Source organism: Anguilla anguilla, chromosome 14 (assembly GCF_013347855.1).
Source record: "Anguilla anguilla isolate fAngAng1 chromosome 14, fAngAng1.pri, whole genome shotgun sequence".
Taxonomy (NCBI): Eukaryota; Metazoa; Chordata; class Actinopteri; order Anguilliformes; family Anguillidae; genus Anguilla; species Anguilla anguilla.
This window is the reverse complement of record NC_049214.1, coordinates 10135494-10158601: the sequence shown is the minus strand read 5'-3', so window position 1 is coordinate 10158601 and position 23108 is coordinate 10135494. Positions and strand designations below refer to the sequence as shown.

General features: G+C 40.6%; 1 protein-coding gene across 2 annotated transcripts in view; it reads left to right on the top strand.

The window, feature by feature from the left end:
• man2a1 (mannosidase, alpha, class 2A, member 1) overlaps positions 1 to 23108 on the top strand; it is a 114087-nt gene that overhangs the window by 35015 nt on the left and 55964 nt on the right. For both annotated transcript variants that reach the window (XM_035390370.1, XM_035390371.1), the window contains exons 5-9: positions 7804 to 7931; positions 10828 to 11001; positions 15529 to 15715; positions 18285 to 18462; positions 19203 to 19408. In XM_035390370.1, coding sequence (XP_035246261.1) covers positions 7804 to 7931; positions 10828 to 11001; positions 15529 to 15715; positions 18285 to 18462; positions 19203 to 19408 — 873 coding nt within the window. The remainder of the gene's footprint in view (positions 1 to 7803; positions 7932 to 10827; positions 11002 to 15528; positions 15716 to 18284; positions 18463 to 19202; positions 19409 to 23108) is intronic.

Below are 23108 nucleotides of genomic sequence, written 5' to 3'. Positions count from 1 at the left end.
TGTTCCCATTAGCCTTCTGCTAGCCTGAGCTTATTTATGTCACTTATGAATTTAAAGTAAGAATTAATATAGTTTATTTTATAGCATAAGTAAATTTAGATTCAGTAGCATCCTTATGGTCTTTGCTTCTTTTTTAAGAAAGTTTGCAGCATCTTTTGTTGAGAATGAGTAATAGTGGTGCAATGACTGAAACTAACTTAAAATCCTAAATATTCACCTGTCTTGGTGCGTTTGTTGCTCAATGTACTCATTTGGACATGGACAGCAAAAAATATGACTCCTATGAAATCGTATTTTATTATTGTAGAAGGGGCCTTGTTTGTACGTTTCTTGCGCATGCAAGAAACGTACTGTGACTGTGTAGTAACTTAGAAACCAAAGTGCAATACTAAAATAATGCCTTGATAATATAATATGTACAAATGGATATCACTAAATCTTTCATTCTCAGTTGGGTTGGCACATTTGTGTGTGCAATTTGTGGCATTTTAAGCAAAAATTAATTTTTTTCGTCATCAGAGGAATATCAAAGAAGATCAACATAGCTTGACAATCAAGATCTTTGTCTCCGTCAGCACATAATCCCTTATTTGTGCCTGGCTGTTCCACAACTTGCTATTCACATCAGAGACATATTCAAAAATAGCTCAAAAATTGTTATAATGTAATGGAAATATAAAAACGCATTTTATTATAAAATATCCATCACGTTAGACAGGTTACTAAATCATAATACATCATGCATTATGGAATTTGGTTCCGCTTAGTTGGTTCTTTCCAGTTCCCTGTATAACCGTTTGCATTCAATCAGTATCATAATAATCACAGGCACTGTGCATCAACATGCGTCAATGTAGAGGAGAGATGCAGCAGAATCAGTGTATTGAAAGTGGGGAGTTATATGGCAGTACTGTTATGTGGTAGTACGGTATCTTGCCACCTCGGGACTTGCGGATGGTTTACACATCATGTGGCACTGCCCACTGGACCAAATAAATAGTCATTCATGCTGTCATCCACAGCTGAACATGTTCCTCACGTCCAGTGTTTGCCAGGGTGTTTAAGTCTTGTCACATACCTCTTCTTCCATGATTTTCTGCAATTCGTTAAGTAACGGAGTTCGGAGAAAACATCTGCTTCCCTTCGGCGCATTAGACTACTCAATTTTTGTGAAGCCCTACACTAAATTAATTTCAGGGCAGTCTTTTGGCCTGCTGGTGATTGATTTGGAGCTAAGAAGAATTTGCAAGAGCAGTTTGTTTTGCATGTGAGTGTCTGACACTGCACAATCTATGGTAAACAACTTTACAGTTTTAGCACATATGCACAAAATTTAAGCAAGAATGATTGTCAACTACCGTTTCAGTTCATAGATATCAATTTCAGCTAATGCCACATACTAGGATAGTCTGTTCTGCTGTCTCTTCAGACTGTAGATATATATTCAGTTTGAAAAGAACATTTTCATTATCACCTTTCTCAGTTTAAAATTACAGATAAACCACTATAATTATTGAAAAAAAGGAAAGGAAGATATTTTTTGACCTGGCTTTTGCAATCCTTTGACCTTGTGAAATCAAATCCCTGCCTTATACTTATCTACAATATTATGCCACCACATATTCTCCCTGATAGTATTCCTGTTATTTCCTTTTGTATCTAGATCTAAATCCGCATCCATTTTGTTGTCCATTTATTATTCTATCTTATTCCATACCCAGTAAATCCTGTGATCGAAAGTTTCAATTTATTTTCCCCCCATGTTCTACATATTTATATTTCAGAAGCTCTTTTAACTTTAATATTTGTTCTTAGTCATTTTTCTTGCTCTTCGGTTGCAGTGAATAAGCGCTTTTTGTGAAACTTTCTCCCTGAATCCGGTGTGGGAAAAGGAGATTAATTGAAGCATGCTTGTGCCATGACAAAACAAAGATCAATGTTGAGATATGTGAAACCCGACTATTTGGTGTTTTTGTGCAGCTTGACTTTGATACATGTAGCACTGTTGAGCAGTATGATTTATACATGAAATAACTCTGTGTACAGTAAATTATCATTTTGGAAAAGGCTATGTGAACTCAGTATCAAAATTGTGGTTCTTTCCCCCAGAACACCTTAACATGTATTCATGTGGGGAAAATGAATCGGTGTTGGGCAAGGTAGATGGGTAGATCTTGGTTTGTGGCTAGTCTGTGCATTGAAAAACACTTATTAACATATCCTCTTCCAACACCGTTAACTCCAGTATTATGATAAAATGCCACTTGCCTGTTAAAATAGCATGACTATTACTATGCAAATGTATGTGATCATATCTTGCACAGTTGCAAAATTTGTAGGCTTGTAAGCATACAAATGTACTGTGAGCCTAAAAAAAATTAATAGTGTATGCTTACAGCAGATTATTTGGCCGTGCTAATAATTAGGATCTATTATAGGCTACATTGCTGTCAGACTCTTTGTGGCGATTGTATCACCCAGGGCATGGGAGGGATCTGTGTTGATTGCTATGTAGTGACCCCTGCTGGTCGATGCGGTGCCTTTGGACTGCTTGCGAGGGTTTGCATAATGAAAGGTCTTACCTCAGACTCATAGCTGTGGTCTGTTGTCTGAAAAGAAGCAGCAGGTGACACCACGTGTTTTGGAGGAAACCTGTGGATGTCTACATTCTCTCAAATTGGAAGTTGGGTTTGCAGCAAGAATGGATGATTTGCCATTCCTAATTGGGATGGGAACTGGAGATGCCAAATGTATTTTTTTAATTAACAAAAAAAAAAAAAAAAAAAAACGCCCCACAGATTTATACTTATTTAATTCGATTTTATGTATGTGTGAGTATAACAGTTCATCTAACATGTTCAGCTTTGGTGATCATTGTAAGAATGTAGATCGGGTATTAATCTGTTGTAATATCTACAAAAACATAGAAATGGTAAAGCTGCATATAAGAACGAGAGTTACACTACTGAAAATTAACTCTGGATCAGTCCAGGCTCTCTTGAGATATTTAATCTAATGTGCTGTCTCACAGGGCTGGTCACAATATAAAAAATGTAAGGTAACATTTGGAGGAGTGGAGTGAAATAGCATTAAAAAGCCTATTAGGCCCCTTGTGTCTAGTGGACTGCAATTTTGTGTTTGCTTATTGATTGTTTTCTCAGGGAGAAAAAGCACTCATACTCTTTTTTTGCTACAATTTTAAATAGTGCAGGAGGGTGGTCTCTGCAGTCTAGGAGTTCCCAGCCCCCCATACTGCAATGGTATCCCTGTTGCCTGTAAGATAAGGAAAAAAATAGGGTAAACACTGCTGTTTCTGTTTTCAACTTGAGCACTGAAGTACTTAAAGAAGAAAAATGCGATTTTCAGTGCTGAGTCACTGTGTTCTTTTGTTGTGTCAGTGTCTGTTGTGTGTGTCCAGAGGGAGCCTAGACCTGGAAGCCTGCATTTAAAGTCAATACCAAAACAGACAAAGGATGTGGCTTTATTCTGGGGTGCGAGGGCCATGCTCTCGGCATCAGACAGCAGGCTCATAACACTGCTTCACCACCTTAGCAGTAGCACCTAGGCAGAGTGTATGGGAGGTGCCATCTGCTGAAGTGGGAAAGTGGTAGGAAGACGTATATTTGGCATGGCCAATCATCTGCAACCATAGTCGCATGCGCGAATGCCACTCTCGATTCGGGAGAGTGTAGACATCCATGCTTCTCATCTGAAACAAGTGGTGTCACCAGCTGCTTCTTTTCTCACCGCAGACTACAGCTGAGCTTGCATAGAGAGGAGTCTGAGGAAGACCTTTCTTATGCAGCTTTGATTGGAATCTATGGGCACCAAATTCACCAGCAGGGGACACTTGATAGCAATTAACATGGAAGCCTATCCGACTGAACCCTCCCACTCTCCTCGCTGATGCAGTCTGCAATTGCGAATCGCCCTATGGAGCTACCGGCCACAGCCTGCACTGGCACAGCGAGATCCAGTCCGAGGCTGTGAGGCTCATCTATACTGTACACCACGTGGCGTCTGAACCAAATGAACCATCCAGCAGCCCCTACCTGGAATGCCCTTTACAAGCATAAAAATCACAGGAAGCGAATAGCTGTGTGCTGAATAAGAGGGTAAATTGAAAAATGTATGTAAATGTAATGATAAATTGAACAAATAGGGCACTGCGGTTCTAACCTCACTACGAAGCCTATGAAAACATAATGACCCTGGGAAGAACGTTTCTGTTTTATCCCCTGCTGTGTCTCAAAAATTAATTTGCTCGCCTCGATGGATCCTTTCACGGCTCGGAACCAAGTGTGTGAGTCACATAAGGGAGCGTGTTACAATCAAAAATACAAGGGATTACAGCCAAGTAAGATGTGTCCTGAAAGGTCACTATCTAAGGCTAAACTAGAAAAACACAACAGCCTGGTTTTACTCTCAAAAAAGCACATACTCTACAAAATTTTCAGACAGCGTGATTGTGCTATACAAATTCCATTGGATAAATGTTTGCCTCAAGGTGTAACATCACGGAGTACCTTTGAGAAATAAAGCCATTTAAGCCACTCATTTGCGCCCCCTACACATTTTGAAATTGATTTTTCCAGCCAGTGTTTTCACAACAAATTTTTATTTCCTTTTTGTTATAGTCTTCTGACTAAATAGCATTTTAGTTTTAGTCACATTTTTGTCATCTAAATATTGCTAGTCTAGTTTCAGTGAAGGCAAACTGAGTTTTGGTCTGATTTTAATGAAATATTTTTCACAATTTATTTTTCAACTGAAATGTAAAAAATGGCAGGGATGTTCCCAAAAAACAGCATTGGCTGAAGTACAGTATGTGCCACAAGCTGCCGACTTGTGTAAAGAAAACATAATCACCCAATGCTAAAAATATCTGCCACATGTCTGCAGTTCCAAACAGTTAAAGCAGCATGTGACAGTGGGGACAGTTGTTTCTATTGTGATCCGTGTTTAATTAATCGTAATTGATAAAGATTACTGGGGAGTGGATGTGTGATAATCGACTGTCAAGAAGCATCTATCGACCTCTTGCTGGGGGATGACTGAATTGGAGGTGTGAAAACTGCTCTAGATAAACTGATGTGCCTAATCATAGTAGAAGCAAGTAATGAAGACCTGAAGTCACAGGCCCATTCACTAGCTGGAGCCAAGTAGTGGCACTTTGAGACAGCCGGTGCAATATCTGAACAGGCATTCTCACAGAACAGCCTGATTTGTTCATGTTTTTGGAGTTTCAGACATTTGTGCAAAATGATGTATTCTCATGTCACGAAGGGGTATCACAACTAGCGCATAATTAGAAAATTATTACAACCTTCTTACGCTCTTCATTTTTGTCACCAAGCCACAATTCTCCAGCTTTGCTGTGAATCGACTTTCCTGAAACTCTTTTAGGCACATATTTGAGACCTGACAAAATCATGAGAATACAGCATTTCCCTGACATTCTGCAATGTTGAACTGGTTAAAGCTGCTGTGCCATACCAGTAAAAGCAAATGTCAATTGAGATTTCTGTTCGAGGGAATGCATTTGAGGAGAACTGTTCAAACCAGTCTTTGCTTTTTTCTTGGGTGTTTTTGCCAGTCATTGTCAGAATTTGTATACACAAATTATAACATCATTTGAAACAGGAAGAACATTTTAGTTCCTATGATACAGAGTGCTTAACATATAAAGTCATTTGAAAACATCTGTGTTGAACGTTTATGTATCGTCGACAGAGATACGGCATTGTAAAAATTCTATGAATTTCTGTGCAACTCACAGTTAAAAATGCCGCTGTTCTCAACAGAAGCAGACTTTCAGAAGGTTCTTTAAGATTACCAGTGAAGGTTACCTAGTGAACGGGAGAAAATAGAAACACCGGTGTTCCATAGAGTCATTTGCTACAGTGGTGGCCTATCTCATGTGAATAGTATGACCTGCATGTATCATGGCTCAGTCAATCAGTGCCTGAAATTTTGCGGGAGGAATACGACACGAGAATATCAATCAACTAGTGTTCAGTTGATGAAAGTGAAAAACGCTGTCTCGGGCATCCTTCTAGAAGTTGCCATAAATTTGGTTCAGATCTGGTGACTGAGAACGCTGGTGTATATATAGATAGCCGCAGTGTCGTGTTCCTCAAACCACTGGGCGAGCACTCGTGCTCCATAGACACAGAGCTTGTCTTGAAAGACACCTGTCTCTGCAGAAAAGAAATGATCACTCTGTACCAGTTAACAGTATCTAACTTTCCTTCTGAGGAGATGACAGCCCCCAATCATGCTCGAGAAATGCTGTTGTATTTCCATATTTCACTCAACACCTGTATATTTCATGCAGGTTTAACACATCTCATGTTTAATTATTATTTTTTTGTATTTACTTCTCATGAGATTGTTATATTTTATTTTCACTGTAAGGGTGTGGAATATATAAAATATATATTTTTTGAAGTTGCCCTTTTTCTGCTTAACAAATCCAGTGTTGAATGTTTTCAGAATCCTCTGGTGGGGAATCTTTACTGTCATAGTTAAGGCAGTTACCTTGTTTGATGACAGATTTATCTGTTCTCTTTCCCTGCTATCGCCAGTGCACCTATTCCTGTTATGCTGATTTGTTTCTGTGTATGGAGTCATTACACATGACTTTCATATCAAAAAAGGTCAAAGAAATTCATAGTGTAAGATAATATGCCCTTATAAACAAGAAAATGCCAGGCTAATTTATTTTCTTTGTCAGAGTTAATGGTTTTTCTTTAAAGGTGTCGCATTCTTTACTTTGTTTTAACCTTCCTCTTCAGCAGTGTCTCGGTTGGGTACTGTACGCTGGCGAAAGATAACTTCATTCAATTTAGCCATCCATTTCAACCTTCACAAATTGTGTTTCTTCGGCTCCCACTTTTGATGCAGTTTAATTGCTTTCTGACATTCCTGGTCCAACATTGCTTGTCTTTTGTGTCCCGAATGCATTTCTTTTTAATGTTTTGAGTCATTGTCACACTTTCAAGGAACAGTTTGATGTTTGGTAGTGTCTGGTGTGCTTTGTGAACAAAGGCTTTGTATTATGAGCTTTTGGTTATTGTCAACTCCACTTTTTCTCCTGCATTTCATTAAAAAGCCTTAGTATTGCCTCCCATCCATTGCACCATGCTCCCATGTTGCGGGAGAGACCTCTGCACACTGGTAAAGTTGTTCCATGAGGCCTGGTGTTGGGTGTTGTGCGGCCAGCTCCACTGTCACTGGCAGTGAGAGTACCACAAGTTTTCTGAGTGCAGAACTGCCGTATGGATGATGAGTTCTCACACATCAATATCCGAGCTGCTGCAGAATGAAATGAAACTGTTTCCTATTGCTCTGGGGGAACACTTTACCAACACGTCAGAAAGCCATGTGATCTACAGTACTGTTAAATCTATACCAAAATGTTCTTTCCTTGAGAGGAGAAAAGGAGAGGATGAATGCAGACATTAAGGAATGTTATGGCAGCCAGTGAGAAAAATTCCCCACTTAGAAAAGAAGTCCAAGTAGAGCGCATGATATGTAAAACAAGTGTTACCTTTAACGAGTGGGGCTTTTTTTTTTTTTTTTTTTTACAGCTACACTAAGCACTGCTCTGCCTTGAGTGCTTGTTTAGGGGTCCCACGGTGGCGATGTTTATGCACTCGCTAAGAGGTCGGGACACCCAGAATGAATCAGCGGCCCGTGATTTGCTTCTAGGGTGTGCAGTAAGGGGAAGGTGTACGTAATGGAATGCGCTCCCTGTAAGCAGTGCCGGCCTTCCTTATGTCGCTTTCTCTTGCCTCTCAGGCTGATCGACCGCGGCCAGCTGGAAATCGCCACTGGAGGCTGGGTGATGCCTGATGAGGCCAGCACACACTATTACGCCCTGATCGACCAGCTTCTAGAAGGACACCAGTGGTTGGAGAAAAACTTAGGTATGTATGTATGTATGTATGTGCGTATTTATTATGCACAAAGCAACAGATCTGACTGAAAATTTGTATCCCCTTTATTATTATTTTTCTTTAAATGAAAAATGAATGAACATTCTTTGAATGTTTGGATAAATGAACATGACTAATGCTATTCCGTTCATTTAAGGATTATAGTTGCATCGTGAGATCTAGAGTGGTTTTATCAGACCTGAGTTACTCAGAAGTCACTATTCTTATAAGCCCCTGCCAGTTAAGATTGTAGCCCTACTGCTACCCTGCACACACGCATGCAGTTACATATTTCTGTTTCCAAGGTAATAACGCGTAAGCATATTCTCCCATTCACGGTTTCATTCTTTCATTTATTCGCACACGCACAAACTGAGTACACAGTCACGCACCAAACCGCAGTACAAAGACTATAATCCCTCTTTCTCACTCTCTGCCACTCACTCACACACGCACATGCGCAGATAGTAAAGCATTAAAGCTGGCACAAATACAGATCTTTCTCTCATTCACTCACAGTGACACACCAAAGCACAGTGTGGTACAAAGACTAATCTATCCCTCCCCTTCTCTCTCTCTCTCTCTCTCTTTCTCTTTCATATTACTTTTCATAAGGAATTTAACAGTATGACACCGTGAACTGCAAAAATACCCAGTAATGCGGTAATCTTTATATTGTAATGTAGTGTTATATTTAATATAAAGATCAATGGCCTCTAAGAGCTCTTGGAAAAATGTGAAAATTGAGTTTCATTGATCCAAGAATGAGCTTCATATTTTTTACACTATTGTGTGTGCTGTGCAAATTACTCAACAGTCAGTAGTAAACCTCAGCATCCATTCCAAGTTTTCAGAATGATCCAGTGACCCACAAAGAAGGCCTCTCTGTTCTACCCTGAGGGGACCCCCTAGGTTAGAGTAATGACCTTCTCCCCCAGGCAGCGGGATCCATCTGGGGCTGTTTTCACATGGAAATGTCCTCCGTGACTTAATATTTATGTCCCAGACTGGCATTCGGGCAGCGGATCCTCTCCTTGCTCCCATGTGCCCACCCCCAGTCCCTGCAAGGCTCCCTGCCTGTCCTCCTTGAAGGTGGTCAGGAAAGCGCGCACCAGATCACCACTGCCACCCCCCCCCCCTCCCGCCCCCTGACTGGCCATGAAATGTAGTTGTGCCCCCGCTAGACCAACTCGGCCTTATTTTCATCCCAGCTTATCGTCTCTGGCCCATGTAATTACCCCTGTTTGTCATCACAATCCCACAGTGTGGCAGATGTTGGTTTCTTCCTGTAGGGCAACACCTGCCAGCCCATGCTCTCTTGGCCTTTGCAGTGCAGGGCTAAACAGTCGAACCCCCCCGCCTGTTTCCCCATTAGTCAGAACACCACAGCGACACAACTGACTTCATTATGAGTACACAGGCTCTGCCTTTACCTCAGAAAATGTAACTGCCACTGGTTATTATTGGCTCATTTTTATTGAATACAAGACTGGGAAGTCTATCCAGTTGCATCAGTGAACTCAGTGGTGATTATGCCTTTATGTTGTGTATCACCTTGTTACTTCTTCCCCCCCCCCCATATAAGCAATTGGAACAGCATATGCTGCAAGCACACATGCCATTTAATTTGCATTAACAACAAAGCATAACTTTGAGATATATTCTTAGGCATACCTACTGTATGAAAGCATGTTAGCCACCAAATGAACGTAATGGACGTGATTGCATAACATTTGATAATTTCTGTATAACAGTTATGGAATTGGCTGAAATCCCTCAATAAGGAAGTCATTAAAATGTTAATCTTATTCATTTATTAATTGTTATTTGTACATCTAGATAGTGGTAAGGGTCCATGCCCAACAGCTTTGACTGCCGGACAGAACCAATGCTCCACAGCGCTGTAGCTAATTCCATTGCCATTGACTGTTTCTCTCCAGAGGACTGCGTGCTACCCATTTAACATTGAGACACCAAATGGTGTGTTGTAGTGTAATTCCCAGCTGTGAACAGAACACCTAATGGTAAAGCTAAAAGCCCATTGTATGTAGTGGAGCTCGGCCGATGGGTAATTGCGCCACGTAGCAAGCATCGTAATGGACAGCATATGTACTGCGAGAGAGAATCTGGCGTGGATGCGGAACTTTGATCCTCATTCTGGATGGGACTTCAAAAATGGATTTTTCTCTGACAGTCGTCTGTCCCTGCATATCCAACGGGAACCAAATGGTACCGATGACCAAACTGGGCTTGCTCCTTCCGGAGCTTTTTGGAGCCAGACAAAATGTCAGCCGCCACCGCTCGTCGCCGAGGTGGAAATCTAAAGGCGGATTAGACCCTCATCTGTTTGCCCATCTTGTGCGCATCACTGCGCCGCCCCCCCCCCGCCCCCCCCCTCCCCCCTCCAGTGGATGTTACCGAGGTCAATATTTATATTGGTGCTGCTTAGTGGAGTGCTTAGTGTCTCACATCATAGCGGCGTCTCAGGAGGATGGTTTCGCAACATCCTCGTCATTAATCAAGCCTCTCTGAATGACTGACCTCTACATTAACATAAAGATTACTTTACATTGTGCGCCTGTTATTGATGCAGTTCACATCAAGTGCCTTTCTCAAGGGTACGGCTCTGTCTTATCTCCTGCTCTTATCTCCAGTCTTTTGCCTGATCATTACCTTTGTTCCAATATCACTTTCAGCAAGGGGCAATGGTTTTTTATTTTATTACTTTTTTTGATCATTTCATGTTGTCCAATGTCACTGAAGTCTAAATCAACTGTGTCGATTCTTAATGATTTCAGAAAACAAGGTTCACGGTGCTTTGGTGGCATCATATGAGATCTGTTTTGTTGCTGATATTACAAAAATGTTTTCCTCTGCTCATGTGTAGGAGTAAAACCGCAGACTGGCTGGGCTGTTGACCCTTTTGGGCACTCTCCCACAATGGCTTACCTGCTGAAACAGGCTGGCTTGTCCAACATGCTCATCCAGAGAATACACTACTCTGTGAAGAAGCACTTTTCTGCACAAAAGACGCTGGAGTTCTTCTGGCGTCAGAACTGGGGTAAGTAGGTTGCAATGTTGCGGAAACACTCTTTAATACTCGTTGGGCTCATTTATGAGCGTAAATTACAGCAGCATGGTGGTTTTCAAGGCTCAAGATGATGATGGGTGATGCAATTTCTGCCAAGGATGTTGTTGAAATGTATTGTGGTAGTCACCTGAGGAATATATATGTCTAATGTGTTATCAAAAAGCATATAGTCTGAAGGCTATGGTGCTCTCATGTTTGTGTTTATTTGATCCTAAATGTATTTATTGCACTATATATCCATCCAAAAAGTCATGCTTCATATTTTATATTGCATAATACATAAAACGACAGTGGGAATTGCATTCTATAAATAAATAACAAAAGTTAATATTTTCCTATTTTAACTCATTTGGCATTTCTGCAAAAACAAACAATAAATATTTAAATCATTGTTCATTTAATGTTTAATATCAGCACATGTGATAATGAATGGAACATTTGGTACCCCAGAATCCAACACTGCCACTGTTCTGTTTAATTATGATAATTAGCTGAATACTATCTGAATAATTGGCACATTGCTATATTGCATTTGGTGCTGTGTTGGAAATTTGTGTTGATGCCTTGGGTTGCTGGGATTAAGTTGATGGAAATCATCTTGTTTGATAGGGTTGGCTAAGCACTGGTTTACCACCCTGCTGAATCTATGTAATACTGGAAGAAAAAATTTCCCGCACATGTTTAATGTTCAGGTTCTGGTGTAGTACTGCACCGCTGCCATATGTAAAAACAGCTAGCTTGTATATGTGGCTAACATTTTGGAGAAGGACGCTTTCCCACAATCTGAACTGTCATGCAGCAAATATGCAAATGAGGCGAGCGAAGCGGTCCAATCACGGGATTAAAGGGGCGGAGTGTTTGGAGGTCAGACGGCCGGTAATCCACGTTAGGCTTGCAGCGTGCGCAGCGCGTGTCTGGGAGCAGTCGGCGACGGAGCCGCTGCCGTGCGAGAAGACTCATTTATCCGCTCGTTCTCCAACTGAGCCCCCTATCCCAGATGCTCTGCACTAGAGCTGGTGGCTTTCCAGCTCTCGCTGCCTGCTGGTTCAGTGCTCATTGATCCCCTGGCTGGTCAGGAGGAGAGGCCTTATTAAATCCCACCGCCAGCAGTTGGCTTTACAGCTTTTCCATCACATACAGCAGCCATTTTTTATTTTTTTCTGTGGAATCCCGATTGTAAACTGCTTACCCTGCCTTGCCTCCCAATTGTTGTTTATGTCCTGTGGAATTACTTGATTGAGTAGGTAAAGATCACAGTATTATGAGATTTTGCCCAGTTTTATTTTTTGGCCTTACCTCTAGAATAATGCATCAACAGCTTTGGGGAAAAATACAATCCTTTGCCAGAGTTATGAAGTGAATATAACTTTGGACCAGGTCTGAAGAGATTTTTTTGCCAAAATGTAATATGTCCCAATGTATCTACATTGCTGACTATCATTTAATTTTTTTTCAGTGGCAGGTTTATTTTGGGTCTGTTGTAAAGCCATTAATATCCTACCGAGGATGTTCTCAAGCTCATTTCAACTCTACATCATGTAAGCACACACTACAAAAAAAACATGCGGAAAGCAGAAAAGTTGTCTTGCTCCATATGGCTAAAATCTGAATATACGGTTTATTACAAGAGAGAATTCCAGTCCAAATGGAAGTCTGCTGCTGAGTATGATGATTTTCTGGGAAACATGAGGGAATACATAGCTCACAATGTCTTCTGCATTTTGCAGAGGAGCCAGCGCCAAATGCTCTGTTCAACACGGTGGGATTTTTAACAGTATTTCAAAAACAAGAATGAAATGTCCTCCTGGATGGAGACCATTTGCCCAATGATCCAGTCTTGGATCCAGTGATTAAGCTTCATATGATTTTTCCTTCTAATCAGCATTCTACATTTATCTTTCTATTGTTCTCCTTCATTCATTTTTAATGTTTTATTTTGTTCCTCGGATAAAGTGTGTGCATGTGCGCGTGCATGCATTTTTGGTGTGCACTTGCGTGTGTTCCTGATGTGCTTCTGCACATGTATGGTTTTGCTTAGAAGTCCGTCCACAACGTTCAGTGTTTTTAGTGATATCTTTTAATTTTTATTGAATCTGAGCCAAAGTGAGAAGCTGTTAATCAAAGCTCTGGTATTTCATGCTTTATCCCAAAAGATTTTTTAGCACAGCTGTTATGCATTTCTAGACCAGCCCCTTCCAATTATCAGAACTTCAGCTGCATTATCATTTAGCCGTCTTTAGCAGTGAAAGCAGAGTTAGGCTTCCTGAACTACAGTACATTATGGCTGGCACCATACCAATCAATCACAAGTTCAATTTCCAACTTCTGTGATTCTTTCAGATCAATGAGCTTCTGTCAACAAATGCTAGTCACACCCATTTAATGGTTTATCTTTAGGATTCAGTAGTATGTTAGACTGTATATCTAAAAGTACTTGACGATTTCAATGTACGCGTGATAAATGATCTTATTGTTGCTGCATTTGTGGCATGCAGTATTTCAGTATTGGAGATTAGTGCTGTTTTTGTTTGATAAATGCTGCCCTATGTGAGCAAATTGAGAAAATCAGAAATAGGGACTGATGCAAGTATGATTATCCTTCAGTTCTAATATTGAAATGTTTTATCTGGGGTGATCTTTTATGTTGTTATGGCAAAAATAGAAGTTCACATCTGCTTTTTCTCAAAGTTCAGTTTTCCTTCCAACCTGATAAAAAAAAAAACTTCTGCAGAAGTCAAAGCTCTGAAATCATGCATTTGCCTCATATGGATTTTTCTACATATTAATTGAATGGAGTTTGTCACTAGTTTGATCTCATTCAAAGTAATTTATATGGTTTTGCCCCAGAACTTAATAACAAACCAGTTTGGTGCAACATTATAATATGTTCAGTTTATTTGATCCATTTGAGATGTTTTGTGAGCAGTGAGGTATACCAGAGGCAGATTGCAATGAAATTACAACAGAGCAAAAATAGCAATAATAGCCATGTTAAGGCTATGCTGCATTATTTATTGAGTTTCCTGCTGGTTTTCTTTAGGACATCTGCTTGGAATGTACAATGTCAATGTCAGATGCTGGTACGAGGAGAGGCAATGTGTGTTCATCGTTATGAGGCAGAGCTTTTGCAGTTCCTGAAAAATTAGATTTTCGTTCATTTATCTTTAGCAAAGCAGAGTCGATGCCGAGCTGATCGACCATCCTGTGTAATTCTGTAAATTAGCATTTGCACAACCAAGTAAAGCCCTGTGATGTTGCTGAAGGGTGTTATTGCTATGGAAACAAAGTGCAAATCTAGTGATCCCCCCCCAGACCCCTGGCATGTAATACTGTCAGCGTTGGTGCATATGTGAAAATTGCAATAAGTTTGCTATTATTCCTTTATGAAACCAAGTACAGTAAGGTCATTTCCATAAATGACTATCTTGTGTTTGCAGTACATTGCCTACTGTCTTTCAACACATTTTATTATTGTTATTTGAGGTAATTTTGGGTTTTGTATAACGTGACTCCATTGTAGCCATTAATATGATGTTCTGAAATATAGCTATTATGCCACGCTAGGTTCTAAGATTTATGTATGGTGAGTGTAATGAAATTGTCACTACACTCTCTTGAGACTTGAAGGACCTGTAATCTACACAGCTTCATAGCTGCATTGAGTGCGAGTAATATCGACGGCAAGAGAACTGAACTGCATTCTGTTCTCTGGAGCAGATATTCCTCAAATTGAATTTAGTTGTATAGAAAACGTAGTGATCTATGTGACTATCAGGCATTAGTCCATGGAACCCATCCACTGAAATAAATCGCAATTTAAATGAAAATACTCATCATATCAGAGATTTGGTTCAAGAGTAGCTGTGACTAATGATTCACCATATAAATTACTTTAAAATGCATTGATAATACGTTGCCTTGCCAGCACTGTAAGAATCAGTAATTATAAATGGCTGAAAACATTTTTTGTGTTTGTGTGTGTCTATGTGTATGTGTGTGGGGTGGAGGACATTTTAACATAAACATTAAAACCCTACAAAGCTGTGATAAAGTACAGATTATGCCATGGCCTTTTAAATCAGAAAATCTAGAATGTTTAATCTTTTATTCTTTATCTGTAGAAGTGACATGAATTATGGAGAAAAAATCAATTGTGCCTGCTTGTCTTCAATCCAATCTAGTAATAAAATTAAATATTGCCAGCTAAGACCTCAAGGGTAATTTTAGCTTTTTACATTGCATTCGCACGTGCCACCAATCTTTATATGATTTATGTCATAAACGGAGCCCTTCACATTACACTGAATATTGCGGTAACTGATTAGAAATTCTCAGAATTTTTTTATATACGTTCCAGAGACCATATAAACTGCAGGGTCTTGCTGAAGCAGCAAAGTCCCTTCCTCAAGGGTACGGCAGCTGTGACCTGCTGGTGGCTGAGCCGTCATCAATGTGGGGGGGAGGAAATCCCTGTTTTTAATGTCTTTCTGCTTCCAGACACAGACTCCAGCACAGACATCCTGTGCCACATGATGCCCTTCTACAGTTATGACGTCCCCCACACCTGCGGCCCGGACCCCAAGATCTGCTGCCAGTTTGACTTCAAGAGGCTCCCTGGGGGCCGAATCAGCTGTCCCTGGAGGGTCCCTCCACAGGCCATCACTGACGCCAACGTCCAGCAGAGGTGATCCTGTCATAGATAACCGCCGTTTAAAGGGCGGGCTCAATGCGAAAGCCCAGAATCTGTGCAGACAGTGGTACTCATGGCTGTAATATAGCAGCATCATGGAAAACTTCTTGGATTTCAAAGGCAACAGGGAGCTCCTCACTAGGCCTACATGCTTGGGTTTGTTCACTAGGCTCTGCTGGTTGGGTTTGTTCACTAGGCTTTCCTGGTTGGGTTTGTTCACTAGGCTCTGCTGGTTGGGTTTGTTAACTAGGCCATCCTGGTTGGGTTTGTTCACTAGGCCCTCCTGGTTGGGTTTGTTCACTAGGCTTTCCTGGTTGGGTTTGTTCACTAGGCCCTCCTGGTTGGGTTTGTTCACTAGGCTGTCCTGGTTGGGTTTGTTCACTAGGCTCTGCAGGTTGGGTTTGTTCACTAGGCTTTCCTGGTTGGGTTTGTTCACTAGGCTCTGCTGGTTGGGTGTGTTCACTAGGCCCTCCTGGTTGGGTTTGTTCACTAGGCCCTCCTGGTTGGGTTTGTTCACTAGGCTGTCCTGGTTGGGTTTGTTCACTAGGCTGTCCTGGTTGGGTTTGTTCTCTAGGCCCTCCTGGTTGGGTTTGTTCACTAGGCTGTCCTGGTTGGGTTTGTTCACTAGGCTCTGCTGGTTGGGTTTGTTCACTAGACCCTCCTGGTTGGGTTTGTTCACTAGGCCCTCCTGGTTGGGTTTGTTCACTAGGCTCTGCAGGTTGGGTTTGTTCACTAGGCTGTCCTGGTTGGGTTTGTTCACTAGGCTGTCCTGTTTGGGTTTGTTCACTAGGGTGTCCTGGTTGGGCTTGCTCACTAGGCTGTCCTGGTTGGGTTTGTTCACTAGGCTGTCCTGGTTGGGTTTGTTCACTAGGCCCTCCTGGTTGGGTTTGTTCACTAGGCTGTCCTGGTTGGGATTGTTCACTAGGCTGTCCTGGTTGGGCTTGCTCACTAGGCCCTCTTCATGGGTTTGTTCACTAGGCTATCCTGGTTGGGTTTGCTCACTAGGCCCTCCTAGTTGGGTTTATTCACTAGGCCCTCCTGGTTGGGCTTGTCCACTTGGACCTCCGTCCTGGTTGCTGTGTTGGTAATCTTTAATTTCTTCACGGTGCTCTGAAGTAGACATCCATTGTTCCTGTGGAAGCATTGGTCCCTCTCCCCTGAATGCATACATCTTTTCACCTGGCTTAAAGTCGATATTTGCCAGTGAGCAATGCAACGATAAGGTGACTCCAATTAGTAAGGGAGTCAGTGTGGTTTTCTTTGCCATCCATTGTTGCACTGCTGAAAGAACTGCTGATCTCTTGTTTTGTTCTCTATGCTTGGTTAGTTCTTTCTATTAATTTGTGTTTATCCACTTAACAATGGGCAAATGGACATGCCATGCAAATTAAGTTGGGCTTTAGGTGTGAAATTCTTTTATCTTCTGAAATGCTGCCTAGAATGCAGAACTACAATAAACTTTATTTTGCAGATCCCATTCTTTGTTTGGGAAAATATAATATATTTGAATAAAAGTCAATAAATGGCAGCATGCCCACTTCAAAAATAAAACAAATTTATTCTTTTTATTCAAATAATTTATTTGGATTGCACTGCACACCTGGTCAATATTTGAACCTTTTTATTTATAGTGTTCTCCCTCAAATAGCACCAAATCATAATTCTGAAACCCATTTGGCACATAACTAGAACATTTATCATGTTGTATGACTTTTGAATGTGAAGTAAACTCAAGAACCACATTTTGCATTGAGACGGCATATACGCTATATAGGCCATTTGCACTTCTATTAGCTTAACCAGGCATGGGACCCCTGCGGCAGGCGTGGGACCACTGGTTTAATACCTGAGCTGTGTGACAGGTGAGAACATAAGGGTCTACCAAGGTAGAAAAGCCATGAGGGTCCCCAGACTTATTTGAGAAGCAGATTCCAAAAAGTATTGGGATGTCGAAATGCTTTGATTTTGAAGAAGACGACAAAATGTGTACACACAATGGCCATGACCTGAATACTAGGTGCCTTTCATTCCAGAGGAAATGAAATTGATTGCTACGATTTTTGTTAAAGCATTTTACCGCCCGCAGTTTCAGTCACACTTCAGATCTGTTTCTTTATTGCGCATTTAGTGGGTGGGCATATTCAGAAGCAAAGCACTGGTGTTGGCAATGAGGACGGTCTGGTCTGATGTTACATTTTTGCACTCTAGTGTGAGCAATGAAAGCATGCAACAGCCATTTATGTGATCTGCACATGACCCTTAAAAGCATGTTTAGCAAGGAAGGGAAATGAGAGGTAGAGAGATGCGTTTTGGGCTTTTCCGAGGGTGAGATGGACTGAAGCAGGTTTCAAATGCATGAACTCTGATCGTGTTTTTAGCTATTCAAACAAATGAGTAGAATTTCAATACGGCTACTTTCTGCGAGAGCATATTCAGTTTATTTTATGGAACAGGGTGGTTTTCTCCTTGATAGGCAACACATTTCCATAACTTTGGAAAATCAATGTGAATCTTGTTGTGAAAAAAGTAGTGTTTTTGACACCCTTTTTCTTCTCATTGAAAGGGCTCACCTGTTGTTGGATCAGTACCGAAAGAAGTCCAGTCTGTTCCGTACCAAGGTGGTTCTGGCTCCCCTAGGGGATGACTTCAGGTACACTGAGGCCTTGGAGTGGGACCAGCAGTTCCAGAACTATCAGAAGCTCTTTGACTACATGAACTCTCAGCCTGAACTGCATGTCAAGGTCAATGGAGTTTTATTTTCTTCTCTGGCTCTTTTACCTATAGCCTGGTAGCAAAGGCACAGAATGTTCATTGTATTAAAAGGACTGGCAGTATACTGTACTTTTATATTGTTAGTCTATAAATAAACCAAACATCTGTTGCACAGTTATAGTATTAGTGGTTCCTTCTCCTGGGAATTCATGTATTAGTTGGCTGCAAAACACAGCTAATTATTAATATTGAAGTTCTTTGTGATGGAAAAAGTTATTTGGTGCTCCCCATCACAGGGACTGCCAGTGTTAATTTAGTTTCGACTGGAGTTTAGAGTTTAGTTTAGAGTACATGTCTGTGGAGGTTAAACTTCTCCAACCTTTTTCTCAAGAATAGCACTTGTTGAATGCAGACTCTTCTAATGATAAAATTCTGAGAGCTACTCAGCCTCTCGTTTATGGCTCTTTTGTCAGATGCATATGCATGCAGAAGGATTAATTATACTCTTTACCACAACACATTTTTCCCCAGAAGAAACACATTTGTACTGCAGTAATTAATAGGGATATATTTGAAAATTGATTTTACGGCTGGAGGGATTGGAATTTGATATTCACTTATGAATTATTTATAATTTTTTCAGCTTTTCAGTGAGTGCCAGAAAAAAAACAAAATATTATATTATAAATGATGTTTGTCATTTGTGATGCTAAGTCGTAGGTGTGAGTCTTCCAGTATGATTGAGAATTCTGTTTCCTTGCTTTCGCAGGCCCAGTTCGGCACTATTTCAGATTACTTTGCGGCTGTGCGCAAGGCAGCCGATGTGGACCCTGTGAAGGATAGCAGCCCAGCGTTCCCGGTGGTGAGCGGAGACTTCTTCACATACGCAGACAGGGATGACCACTACTGGAGCGGATATTTCACATCCCGTCCATTTTACAAAAGGCTGGACCGAATGTTGGAGTCACACCTGAGGTAGGCTGACAGATACACCTTCCCTGTAAATTTTTATATTTCATCATGAGCCTAATGCCTAATACCCAATTAAAAGCAGTATTAGTCTAATTCTTTGTTTGTTATAAAATATTAAAAGTATATTAATATACTTGGTGGGGTCTGCAGGGACAACACAAACATTGAAAGTTTGTCCTTTTTTCTTTCTAAATGTACAGTTACTATCTTTCTAAATTAAGTTTTCCTCTGAAGAAGGATGTGGTAAACAGAATAAAATACTGCCAAATCAATGCAGCTCATTTTAAAAGTATTAAACGTAAAATAGTTTGTCTAAACGTGCAGCCTAATGCACTTCACGCAACTGAGAACTTGTGAGGAGTAACGGTTTTGGACAGTGATCAGTACAACGACTTGAAAGGTGAGGAAAAACAGAATTGGAATCGTAGAGGAAGATACGGGAAGCTGCTGTGGTTCTGTCACATCTATTGAGGGATGGCATTTACGGAAAGTGGCACTCTGGAATCTCACCCAATCCCCCAAGCGTATTAATATCACTGACAGCACCACTGCCGGGGCAGACATTAATTATGGATTTTAATTGAACACAGTTTAACAGCTGAAGCCTGAGAGAGGCTGTAAGCCTCTTCTTTGCATAAACACCAAGTCTAAAATCCTCTGCCCCCTGGGATCAGACATGTACACATGCAGTGCACTTCATACAGCAATTCCTCCCACGGTTTGGGGTTGTGACTTGAAAATGAGTCTCTCGCACACACCAGAGGGAAAAAGGTATAATTTCCCATGGTAAAGTAAGAAAGTAGTTGCAAAGATTAATATTTCACTTGTAATATGTGTCATTGTTTTTATTTATTTATTTATTTATTTATTTATTTATTTATTTATTTATTTATTTATTTATTTATTTATTTATTTATTTATTTATTTTTGGTAAAGCTTTATTTATTTTTCCATCTGGAGGATTTCATGCTTTTGAGTTGCTGCTCCCCATTATTTGAGCGTGTGACAAAACTGATGACGAAATATGAGACGGATATCTCGCACCAGAGGAAGTGGGATATTGATAGATATGTTTAATTCATCTAATCGCACACCCAGCTGCAGGGTGGGATGGAAGAATGCCATCAGTTTGTCAAATTATCTCGTCAGATCTAAGCTGAGGGGCTGAAAGTATAATTTAGGCTGTATTAGCCTCCCCTATGCAGTAGTCATTTATGGCAGAGATGTAAAATGCAACGTTTGATTCCAAGAATCAGAATTTTGCTTTTATAATGATTATTATTTTTGATTTGATAAACTTACCACAGATTAGGTACAACATTAGGTGCAAAGATCCGTAATTCAGATGCATTTTTAAACTGTGCATTGTTTGTGTTTGGATAACGAAAATACAATGAAAAGACAACCAAAGCGGTGCCCTTCTTCTGCCATATAAGGGATTTTTTGATACTGAAAGAAGCCTAAATGGACAGCCATGCAGCATTCTCTGACACATTTGTGAGGAGTGGTATGTGTGAGCACACTGCTCAATAGCCATCATTTTTAGTGATATGGCTCCAGCACTGCAGTGAAGGTCTAAACTCCATTTCTGACATGAGCTTTTTCCCATCTAGTGCCTTTATTTGAACAAATGAATGAAGAAACCTGACTCACGCTCTCCCATTAGTGAGCTAAATTTGAATATAAAAAGGATATCAGAGGGTTGAATGTGTTGTTTTTCACTTTGGGGGAAAAAATATATCATTAGCCAGTTAGCGCATACTTATTTTTGAAAAGCCTTTTCTAGCGCACCTAAGTATGTTTCTTGGCAGAAACGTGGCTTGTAAAGTGCCATAAAAATGCAATGCCATAGTGCCTTTTTACCTTTCCGTTTTCTGTAACTATGTAATTCTGATGTGAGTGATTGCAAAGTAGTAAATCAGTAGTGGAGATTTATCCCAGATTTAAAGTAGGGGCAAAAATGAGGGTGCTTCACAGCCCGGCTTTGTCAACACCCTGCTCTCGCAATGTAATGTTGGAGATGATGGAATCTAATACCGTTGCCCTCGTTTCCAGCAGGGTCCTTGTCACCCGGTATTTACATGCCTTTATGGCAGTCATCCTCCGCAGGTCTGGTGATGAATTGCTTGCCACCTGCTTTGAAGAAGCACTTCATGTGTGTAATGGGGTCTGGTCCGTTCCCAGTCGGCCGGGAAGGTCAAGGCTCATGCCGATCCCCGTTACGAGAAGCCGTCTGGCACATGCTCATTTTTTGCAAGGGGTCTTGCGAGGCTTTGTGAACGAACCGTGGGTGGATCCGTTTGAGTTATTAGGACGAATCTGTGGCTTGTTAAATGTTTTCTTTCTAAACTGGGCCCAATGGTGCTATGGGTTGCTTTGTTATCAAAGATAATCAGCTGATTACACCATATGTATGATAATCAATATGATAATTTCAGGGGGAAGGACATTAGGTTTCATGGTGGTGGGTATTGTACTTCGGAGAATCTACATGACCTAGTACACCCAAGTAGAATCATCTCTGTGTGATTCTCTAATGAAAGGATAGCTTTTCTCGTTAAAGTTAGCACGTTTTATTCAGCTTTGCCATACTGTTTTTTATACATGCTATTGTTAATTGTCGTGAACTAGGTAAAACCCAGCATTTTTGGAGGCCTGTATTGCCTGACTGAGCAGTCACGTGAATTTTGAGGGTAAAAAAATAACACAGCAAACACTATTGACTGGAGGCCCCTCCCCCATTCCCTCCCTTTGGTTTCTCAGTTCTCCTGCTGTGTCCCTGTGGACACTGGAGTGACCTGCTCAAGTGTATCAACCCCTCAACAGTTCCCTGCCTTTCCCATCTGAATGTACAATCATTAAAGATGAGTCAAATTATATCCAATATATTTGAGAAGATTATGAAGCATGACTAATTTAACCATTTCCAATTTCTATGCTAATTTTCTTTTGCATACTAGGGGAAAGAATCTGCAGGGGTCTGTTTAAAAATGGGCATTTATGTGATGTAGCATGTGTGGTTTGAGTCCTATAATGAGGGAGCTTAACCTGAATCATTGCTTTGAGATTCCAGCTCAAGTGAGTACTGGATAAGAATATATGCATATGGGGGGAGAGGGTGGTCCACCAAAAAAAGAACATGCTCTGAAACAAGATATCACACTCACTAGCATGTCACATTCTATACTTTGATGTCTTATGCTGTATGTAGAGCAGTGTTGAATACAACTCCTGTTCCTCCATAGACTCCCCTAATATTGCAGTGTGTCCTGATGTTTTTTTTTTGTTTGACTTTGGTTGATTCAGTTTGTGTTTTGACATGGGTTGACATGCCAACATGGGGTCCACATTTTTTTTTGAAGGAAATGCTTCATCAAGCTTCCTCTCATTCAGTTAACAGTTTTTTTGGGATGTGCAAGTTTAAAAAAAACTGCCCTCTTCAGTCAAATTGCATATGGTTGTTGAGTTTAGAGATTTTAATCTTTACATTTTAAAATTAAATCCTACATATCTTGATGGTTGGCAACTTTATTAATTGTGGTTAACTTATTTTTTTGTCTGAAATATAAGTCAACCAATTATTAAATTTGCCAACCAGCAAGATACAGCGTTTCAGAGTACTTGTTCTTATTTGCATTTGTCAGTCTTTGGTAGCTGCATTCTACATTATCAGATGTGAAAACAGTTTTTCCCTAATACACTT